This window comes from Micromys minutus, assembly GCF_963924665.1.
Source record: "Micromys minutus genome assembly, chromosome: 2".
NCBI classification, from domain to species: Eukaryota; Metazoa; Chordata; class Mammalia; order Rodentia; family Muridae; genus Micromys; species Micromys minutus.
In genome coordinates, this window is record NC_137971.1 from 87396711 (window position 1) to 87407460 (window position 10750).

The following is a 10750-nucleotide window of genomic DNA, read 5'->3' on the forward strand; positions in this document are numbered from 1 at the left end:
ATACCATTCAGGTACATGGCACACTTGCACGTAGTGAGGATAAGCTCCAATTTCTGATTTTCTGGCTCCCGCTCCCCTCTCCCCTGGTTGGGATTACAGATGCACTATCATACCCAATTTTATGGGGTGCTGGGGACTGAACCCCCCCACCCTCCCAGAGTACCACGCACCCTAGGCATTCTAAAGTTATAACCCCAGACTTCTTAGCATTTCAGTGTTCTCCTATACTATCAACACTAAAAAACAAATATAGACATTAAAAAACAAACAAACCCCTCTTTTCCACATTATTTTCAATGCATTTTTCTGTCATTTAGAAGTCAGTAAGTCTGGAATCAAGCTGTGGTAAAAAACACCACACAAATACCATCAGTTCACACTGTCTACTTACTCATTAACCTGAGGCCCACCTTCACTAGACCAGGCACTAACCGGAATCGCTTCTACCCGCGGCCTCCCTGCCTGCTACGGTGAGCAGCACAGACTGCTGTGATTTCTTTTAAAGTTCACCATTCTTTGGCTTTTTGGTTTGTTTAGGCGCATGCATATCATACATGTGTATCATACATGTGTGTCTCTACTAGAATACCTTTCCGGACCGAACAGGCTGGAGAAACAGCTATTCCTCGCCATGAAGGTTTTCTGCTCCTGTGGATTCATGGGTCCTAGGACTGAGGTGTGTGACATCCTTTTCCCTGGTCAGGTTCACTAGCACATTTCTAGGTCCTTCCACACTGTGCACAAGGCAACTCTCTGGACTGACATCCCAGGTAAGATGTTATGGGAGAAAAAAATGAAAAACAAAACCAAACCAAACCCTAAAACAATCTTGGAGATTCCACTTGCCATTATCCTAAGGGTTAGAAGAAAGCATCGCTGTAAAACCACTGGGCCAGGAAAAGTGCCCGGTGTGGGGCTGAGCGACCCTACCACAGCCTAGGCTGAGATGCAACCACTGCAGATGAGTCATGCCAACACACAACCAGCTTCTCCCTACAGTGCCCACTCCCTGGCTTCTTTCTCCCAGCCAGCAATAAACTCACATTACATAAAGTTCATTTACAAAAGGTAAGCTGTGTTTATTTGGAGTCACAAGCAGCTGACTGAGTCACTGTGACTCAAGACCACAAAAACCCTTTGCCTCCACTTTGGTCTCAGTCCTGCAGTGAAAACCCCGACCAGCACAAGTGCCTTTTGGGGCTCATTCACAGGTTTACAAGTTTCTCGTTGAGGGCAATCTGTGACTGGGTGAGGTTGGCTAGGTAGGTCACCATCAGCAGGTCCTGGAACACAAAGGAGAAGCAGTGAGTGAGAGGCTAAGGGGAGCGGTGACAGGAAGGCTGGCCAGCCAGCTCCACCGTGGACACTGGCTGTGAGAGTCCTCCATAAATGCCAGTGGGGGCAGACTGAGCAGGGGTTGAAGGCAGAAGCCAGGAAGGAACTGTGCATGAACACTGTCCTCTCTGATACTCATAAATGGGGGACTGCAGTGTGGCCCTGTGGTGTATAGGGGGTGTGCCCTGTGAACACAGATGGGGAAAAGTAGGAACTATCTTTGTTACACTGAAGTATCAGTCTTCTGAGTCTAGTTAACAAGTCATGGCCATACGAGTAGTACGTCAGACAAGCTATCAGGGGAACGGAGACTCCCTGAACATACTATACTGCCTCCAACCTGGACAACACAGCAGCCGTCCCTCTACCCAACTCCCGGGGTACAGCCATGGAACTCACATTGATGTTGCTGTTGAGCATAGTCTCAAAGTCATCAGGAACGATCTTGGGTACTTGGTTGACAAGGCTCATCAAGAAGCGGCCTACTGTGTTGTCTGCAGACACTTTCCCAGACTGAGCACAGAACAAAGACTCAATGAGTTGCTGTCCTGTCAGGTACTGCCATGTCACCAGCAGACCTGGCAGGGATGCCCACCCTCTCTTGCTTTTCTCTCCCCATTTCTCACCAGCACATCCTCAGCATACTGCAATACAGTGCTAAGAGCATCCTGGATGCGGGCTGAGGCCCCTCCTACTTGCTGTAAGTCACTTGAGAGCCCAATCACCCGGTTGGGGCTAAAACATGTCTTCATGATGAGGTCAACTGTGGGAGTGTGGGACAGGCAGAAAAGAGACAACAGAGAATACTTAGTCATGACAAGAGAAAAGGGGTCTCCAACAATCTACTAACTCCCTCCCTGCCTTCTGGAAGCAGTCAGTCCCCCCCAAATCCTTGCTCTTCCCCTCACCGACCAGCTTGCTAACTACTGGTTCTGGCCTCATATGGACGACTATATGGCCTGTGACACTGACAATTTCTCCCTCTGAACAAACCTCAACTTTCAGTCAACATGACCTTGGATCTGTTCTTTAAGCTACGCAAGGCCTCCATCTTTGTCAGAGACAGCTCCTCCCTTGAATAATCCTAGGGTTTCCAAGTGTGTACAGTGGGGAAGGAAACTCACCTCCAATGCGTTCAGTGTCATAATACGCATACTTCACTGTGAGAGGTGTGAACATCACTCCCATGGTCCTCCCAGGGACACCCATTAAAGTGCTGGGGAAGAAGAAGAAAAGATGAACAGATGTCCTTGGGAACAGTTTCCTTGGATAGTCTAGGCTGGGAGAGCAGTCAAAGTTAGTATCTTCTACTTGAGGATCTTGTGAGCAAAGTTCCCTTTTCCTCTTTGGTCTGGAAGGGTGTAGGATACTTTCATACACCATAAAGCCAGTGAGGATAACAGGACTCTGGATGTCCCTGGCTGGCCAGACACACCCATTTCCAGGGAAATCAGACACACTAGACCAATCTTTCCTGGGCCTGTGCCTTCCCTTATCACTAAGAGGCCAGTCCGATTCATGCCCCAAACCACCAGATTGGGTGCTAGAAGAAACATCACTAAAATTGTTGTGTCTATTTCAAGTCTGCATTTTCATCTGTATTCTGTAGAAGATGAACTTGTAGAGACTAGCAAGGTGAAGGTAAGGGCCCAGTTATGGTAATGAGCTCTTCTTTCCTCAGATGCTAAAGCCTTCCCCAGCAAGTCCTGACAAATGCTGGTGTAGCTGCTAGCAAGTATTGTCAAAAGTATAGTTAATTCTAGCTAAAGACATGTTTTCCAAACGATGCCAGCATCCTCTAGTCTATAAACACTGTGCAAAGCCCTAGGAATAAGGAGCATCCTAGCTAGGGTTTGTTATAACTCGACATAAGCTAGGTGACTCCCCCATTAGACTGGCCTGCAGGCAGGTCTGTGAGGCATTTTCTTGACTGAGCTGGTGGCCCTCAGTGGAATTAGAAAGCAGTCTGAGCAAGCACGGGGAACATGCACAGAAGTATGCAGCATCACTCCGTGGTCCTGCTGCAGGTTCCCACCCTGACTTCCCTCAGTGATATACTGGGACCTAAGGGGGACATAAGCCCTCTGCTGCCCAAGCTGTGCTGTTCTGTGCTTTATCACAGCAATAGGAAGCAAAGGAAGACAATGAAAACCTAATAACTCACAAAAGCAATAAATACAGGCAGGAAGGACCATGACACACATCATATGACAGTTATCTGTTCCAGAAGATGATACAACAAAACAGTCTGTTCCTTTGGAATGGTTACAAGCAACACACACTCAAGTGTAAGCACTAGAGAGTGTAATTACAGGTCTGACTCTGCTTCAGAAACTTCTCTAACGACAGCTGTTAAACGGAATAAACTTCCTGAAGAGAAAAAGGCTGCAGGATTAGACCTGAGTGTAGGAAGTCAGATGTCATCCAGGCATGACGGGTCACTCTAGATGCCTGTACTGCCCAGGACCCACCTGACGTAGGCTTTGATGCTCATGCGCCCATTCTGGAGACCTGTGTCCACCGTGAGGTGAATGGGGTTCGGGGCCTCCCTGCTGTAGTACTCATGGATCAGCACTGAATGTTCTGTGATGTCATGGCCCGTGGCATACCTGGAAACAGCGATTACAGACGCATGACGGCTGACACCAACACTGGGGCTCTGACACCCATTTTAGCAATAATTAACAACATGAAAAACTCTGCATAACAAAAGCTTTAACTGAAACTATTCTTGACTTTACAGGATCGAATTATCGAAATGCTGAATCTATAGGCTCTCAAGGTCACGTGCTTTGCATGTTCCACATCTGAAAGAGGAGGTAAGGTCTAGTCTGATGACAGTGAGCCTGGCCCCCCAATTAGACTTCTAGCCACTCCCACCCTCTCCATCATCCTCTTACCAGCCTAGGATGAGCTCATTTGGGGAGACTTTTTTATGCAATTCATACATATTCTTGGCAAATTCCATGTCAACAGCCACCTAAGGAGAAAGGCAGGAGAAGAGGCTAAGTAGCTAGACGTATATGCTGAATGGGAAAACTACCAAGCCTGCCATCTGAAAGGCCCAATGTGGACAGAGAAAGCAGAGCTTCAGCTGCAGCTCTGGTTACAGACACAGCACAGTGGGACCTTCGGGGAAGCCAGCAGTCCAATGGCTGTGAACTATAAAGGGGCTGCTTAAACCTGCACAACTTACTTCATCTTCTGACTCATTGTGTGGCACTGAAAAGCAGTTGGTGACTTCTACAGAGTGCTTGTCAACAGTTCCTAGGAAAGAGAGAAGAGCCAGGTGTTACATAATTCTGAGATCCCAAAGCCCATTGCCCCTGACTACCACCCCCCGCCCCCAAGGTCAGGAGCCTTTTTAACTAAAGATGAACGAGAACCCCCGAGCCTTGGGTCTCCGCCAGCCTGGTGCTAGGATTACAGGCATGCAGCACCACACCTGGTTTATGTGGCTGGAGACTGAACTCAGAGCTTTATGCACTACAGGCAAGTAAGTACTCTGAGCTGTTTCTCCAGCTACTACTTTTGGAATGCTTTTGGAGATGGCCTCAAAGCCGGCAAACATGAAACAAACACATTAGTTCCAAGTTCGGCATCAATAAAACCAGTATTTTCCAGAGAACTCAAACTCAGAGACAGGATTAAGTCTTCCTTCGCAAGGTCTACCCTGCCTATTATTTTCCACCACCAGCCCTTCCCCTCAATACTCTGTACTCTCTAGAGTAGTGGTTTTCAAACTTCCTAATGCTGCGGCCTTCACTGTGTGGTGACCCCTAACCATAAAGTTATTTTCATTGCTAATTCGTAACTATAATTTTGCTATGGTTATAAATGTAATCTAAATACATGTGTTTTCTGATGATCTTAGGAGAGTCCTGTGAAAGGCTCATTCCATTCCCAAAGGGGTCCTTACTACAGACTTCCTCTCACACCCTTAACTCTCACACTTGTTCCTGGATCTCACTGAGCCATGGGTCACAACTTCACTCTTCCGATGTCCCGGCACCTCCCTTTAAGTTCCTCACTCTTACCCCTTGTAATAGGTCTCTGCTAGTGGTGTCCTTTGTCGGCTAGTGCTATGACTTCACTTTCTGAACTACGTTTGTGGTAGTATTAATATGCTTGGCCCAGAGAGTGGTATTATTAGGAGGTGTGGCCTTGTTGGACTAGGTGTGTCACTGTGGGGGTGGGCTTTGAGACCCTCCTTCTAGCCACAGGGGAGGGAAGCCCAGTCTTCTCTCGGGTCCCCTTGAACAAGATGTAGAACTCTCAGCTCCTTCTCCAGTGCCATCCCTGCCTGGATGCTGCCATGCTTCCCACCTTGATGATAATGGACTGAATGAGTGAGCTTGTCCCAATTAAATGTCCTTTATAAGAGTTGCCTTGGTCATGGTGTGTAGTTCACAATGGAACCCTAAGACAATGTTCTTAACCCACAGGCATACATTCTTTCATCTGATCCCCCCCCCCCGTCCCCCACCTCCAGAGCCCTTTCTCCTAGGGCCTCCAGGACAGCAGTCTCTTCTAGCTCTCTCCCTAACCTGTTGGCACCCCTGACACCTCAGGGTTTCAGCATTGTTAGTGTTTCTAGTTATTGCTCTATGTTCCTTTTCTAGGTCAAGTCCTGACCCAGAAACATTTCAGTTCGTGTCTATGTGCCTACTATTTTGCATCATTCACACTTTTTTTTTCTTGCTACAAAGGCAGAGTTGAGCAGCTGTGACAGACTGAACACAAAGCTGAAAATATTTCCTGATTGTTTTTTAAACACCAATCCCTGTTGTAGGTGAGTTCATCTACCTCTTTATTTCAGTTACTTCTTATCCCCTGGTGACTAGGACATACTTGCCCACAACTCTTTACATTTGCTTCTTCACACTTACTGTTAAATTTTGCCTTTCTTTTACACTGATTAATTATGGTTGTGTACATGCAAGTGCTTGCCCATGGACGTCAGAGGGCAATCTGCAGGTTTTCTTCTTCCATCATGTGGGTTCTGGGAACTGAACCGAGGGCAGGCTTATGAACCCCTCTGGCAGCCTTGCTTACTTAATTTGCTACTTGACAAACCCACTGGCACACTCAGTGGCACCTCACAAGGAATGCCTACCAAGCCCAAGTCAAACTCTGTCTCTTTCTTCTGTGCACAGCTGCAGGTCTAGAACTCACCCACACTCTCTACTGCTGCCCTCAACCTGCTGTCCAGGCGAATCTCAAGTCCACTGCCCTCCACAAAGCAGCCTCATTCTCTAACTTCTGGTCTCAGCTTTGGAATGAGCCTGGTGGAGTCTTCTCAGCTTCCTATGAGTCCTGCTCCACAGGCAGGTGTCCAAACCACCCAGGGCCTCACCTCCTGACACCCTCATAAGCCCGACTATTTAAAAGTCTTACAGTAACATGTAAGATTTTAAATCCAGGTTTTGCTCCTTTTAGAAGCACATGTTGCTATGACTCCTTCATAACCTTTTAAGTAGTCACATTTATGTTCCCACAGCACACCTGTGAGCACAACACATCACACGAACAGTAGTTATTTATAGGGACTGTGTTTCCATCTTGAGTTTAAGGTTACAGAGGTATTCCTTTGACTAATTTTGAATTCTAAGTATCTAACAACTCTGTGGTATATGAAACTCAATGATGATTTTACAAAATCGTTTACAAATTAAAAACCAAGAAAGCCCACGCTTCTTCCAAGTACATATTGCTTCATTTGTTTTTCTATCACAACTGTTTTGTAACAGTGGGAACATCAGATTCAGTCTGATGGAGAATCCATACACTACAGTTAGCCTTCCTATGATAAAAATGGGGTAGACATTTACAAATCTAAACAGCTCCAGAGAAAGGAAATTACATAGCACATTCATAGTATCTGTTAGGTGGCAAGTCACTGTTACAAAATTCCTTTGTTATGGAGGATCACAGTAGGGCAGTTACAGAATGCCTACAGAGACTTAGGGACTGTAGTTGTGAACCGAAATGAAAAGCATGAGAGATACATGGCAAAGAAAATGCATATTTGTTTGGATAAAAGACAAGGTACCAACGCCAAGTTCCTGTAAACACCTATAGTGTCAGACTAGGAAATGTATGGTGGGGTGGTATGTCCTACTATGTGACAGAGGATGACCAGCAGCTATACCTGAGGTGTGCTAGCCACTAATTGCTTGCTGTAATATTTCATCCTCACAAAAACTCTCTGCTGGGGCTGGAGAGGTGGCTCAGTGGTCAAAAGCACTGGCTGCTCTTCCAGAGGTCCTGGATTCAATTCCCAACACCTACATGGTGGTTTGCAACTGTCACTCCAGTTCCTGGGGATCTGGCACCTTTAGACACACATACAGACAAAACACCAATGCACACAAAAATTTGGCCCCTGAAAAACAAAACAAAAAAACCTGTCTGCTAAATAAGTCTCTGATGGTGATTTGTCCGTGGACACAAAGCTAGTAATTGCTAGAGTCTGACTACAAACCCTGTCCTTTTTGCAGTACTTGAATTGTTTCCTATGGTGCCTGGCCTGCTCCAAGACCACTGGTAAGAGAGGATGGATGCAACTAGAGTGTACTGCAACATCTAAAGCTGTCACTGAGACAGTGAAAACAAGGCTGATAGAACCAGCAGTCCCCAGAGAATGCAATGTGTTCAACAGTTTTTTGTGCTTTTCAGGTTAACATGACATAATCTACTTCTCCAAATCTGTAACGCAGGCAAAGAAAACCTTCATCTTGAAGGTTAGGGATGCTTGTAAACATGAAACACAATAGTTTGTGTCTGAATGGAAAAACCAGGAGTGAGGTGGGGGCGGGGCAGGAACTTGGAACTGAGCATATATAGGTTTTATTCTACCAGGTGCTAGTATGTGAAAAGAACTTGTGACAAGCACCTAAAAAGTTCAGAAAAGCAAGATATACACCCAGGATATGTTAGGAATAAACCTGCTATAGGAAGCTTTTGACACATCCTCTTCCCTAACATGGGTGGTGGGTACCTTCTGAGTGTGTTGGGGTGGCAGTAGGTCAGTAGATAAGAGATCAACGTGGGTACTGTGTTTAAACGGGTCAAGGGCTTTGAACTTGCTGGCATTTGAGCTTTCATTTTTGGCAGCATGCCCTCTCCATACCTCGCAGTTGGGAACATAAAAATAGCATATAGATCAATTACCACAAACAACGCACTTGCTCATACCTACTCCTTGCACATTTCTGCGGCCTAACAGCAACCCAGCAGGATCCAAATCACTTGGGAAGAAAAGCCACAGCAAGAAGGTGCAAAAAGAGAAACAGGCTAAGAGTTCAAGGGCGACGGAACGAGAGGAATAGGAGGATGGACGGGAAGAAAACATTAATTTCCCCAGAACTCACCCAGCAGGGTTCCGATAACTCGAGCAGCTCCCTCGTTGCGGCGTTCGTAGCTATCCACGATCGAGGCCAAAATGACTGGGTGTAGCCTGACCACGCGGCCGCCCGGGAAAGGCCCCGGGAGGGCGGGCCCGGGCTGCGAGAGTGCCGGCGTCTGCGCAGGGGCTGGCGCGGAAGCTGGGGTCTGGCCTGGAGCTGCGGGCGTAGCTACAGCAGGATCAGACGAGACGGGCGCCGGGGCCGAAGCAGGAGTCGTAGCCGCTGCCGGAGATGGCGTCGGTGGGGTCGGGGCTGAAGCCGGGGCTGAGGTGACGGCCGGCGCCGAGGCTGCGGCTGCAGTGGCAGGAGGAACACTCGCCGGTACGGCCGGGGATGCCATCTTGCGGAGAAAGAGTGAGGCTAGAACGGAAAAACGTGAGTTGGCTGTGTTAGAACCTTGATTGGCTAAATTTGTACCACGTGACCCTTATCGTGCTGCCTATTGGGCATTAGAATTTCCGGCTGGTTGTTAGTTTTAGAGCGCTACGTGCGCTGTAATTTCTGCCCGATGCGCATTCAGTGTGTTGTGGGCTAAAGTAGTTCCTAGTAACTTTGGGACCTCGGGGGGGGGGGGGGGGGGTGGGTGGAGGGGGCGGGGAAGAAGCAACTACAATCTACACAGGTGCCACCAGATGGCGGCACAGAGTAGTGTAAAAGTTGCAATTCCTGTTTTAGACTTAAACTGGATAATAAATACCAGTCTTAAAAGGAATTCATTGTTACAGTCATTTAATTTATCAATCAATCAATCAACCAATCAATTAAAATTTGGACTCAGGACCTACTCTGCAGTCCACGCTGGCTCGAGCTTGCCATATAGGTTAGGTTGGCCTGGGACTTTCCTCAACCTCCCTATCTCTGCTTCCTGAATGCTAGGACTATAGCCATAAATCATCATGCCTGACCAATAGTGCTTTATTTGTGATGGCTTCATAAGGCATCACTAGGGAGGCATATTCATTCAACAATTTAAATGCTTAATATGTGCCAGGCTCTCTTTTAGGCGCTTGTGTTTATAAGTGAACCGAACAGCAAAAGGTTGCATTCCCTTGGGGGAAAGAAAAGGACTAAGAAAATCCAATGTTATGTTAGAAAGTGCGTCGGTACGTAGTAAATTATTATTATTTTTTAATCATAGTATGAGGGAGAAATGATCAGTGGAGGTTATGAGGGCATAAAACGTTGTGAAGGGTTAGGGTAAGACACAATGAGCCTATAAAGTTGGGGTGGAAACTTGAAGACTTCAGGCAGCCAGCTATTATTTGGGGTTTTGGAGGGAGAGCCCTTCCGGTGTAGTGAACAGTTAGTGTAGACTTAAGGTGATTGAGAGCAAGCCTCGTACATTTAAGGAAAGAATTTGGTAGCTAGATGGCATGATCAAAGGAAAGGATAGATCTCTAAGCAGAGTCAGGAACTGATTATTAGGACACCTATGTTGGAGAGATGGCTCAGCGGTTAAGAGCACCGACTGCTTTTCCAAGGTCCTGAGTTCAATTACCAGCAACCACACGGTGCCTTACAACCACCTGTAATGGGATCTGATGCCCTCTTCTGGTGAGTCTCAAGACAAAGACAGTGTACTCATCAACCAGTCAATCAACAGTCAAGCAAGCAAGCAATCTTTGAAAAAGACTCCTATGCTAGAAAAAATCTGGGCAGTAAGAAATGGCTCAGTGAGAGAGACAGAGAAGAGATAGACAGAGTCACAGAGGAAGGTGGGAAGGGCTGAGGGGGGAGGGAGAGGACTGGTTGGTGGCTCACAGCTACCCACAACTCTAGTTCCAGAGGGACCTATACCCTCTTCTGGCCTCCACAGGCATTGCACTCACGTATACATACCCAGTCACGGATGCATGCATACACAATTTTTAAAAAAAATTTAAAAAGCATTTGTGATCATAAAAAATGAGTGTTTAAAGATCTTCAGGCAACGAGCTGGAGGTACTGGTTCCGAAAGCCAACAGGCTCAAACCCTATGAACCAATGTTTTAGTTTTATTCAGAAGA

The 10750-nt window shown here is 46.9% G+C and overlaps 1 protein-coding gene across 1 annotated transcript; it reads right to left on the reverse strand.

The window, feature by feature from the left end:
- Positions 1 to 1054: 1054 nt before the first annotated feature.
- EIF3F (eukaryotic translation initiation factor 3 subunit F) lies at positions 1055 to 9084 on the reverse strand (the record flags this gene model as incomplete). Its single annotated transcript, XM_080912326.1, has 8 exons — positions 1055 to 1283; positions 1735 to 1848; positions 1962 to 2098; positions 2460 to 2551; positions 3807 to 3944; positions 4236 to 4315; positions 4532 to 4602; positions 8709 to 9084. The coding sequence occupies 8 exons, from the start codon at positions 9082 to 9084 to the stop codon at positions 1206 to 1208; spliced, it is 1086 nt and encodes a 361-aa protein (XP_080768452.1). The 3' UTR covers positions 1055 to 1205.
- Positions 9085 to 10750: the final 1666 nt, after the last annotated feature.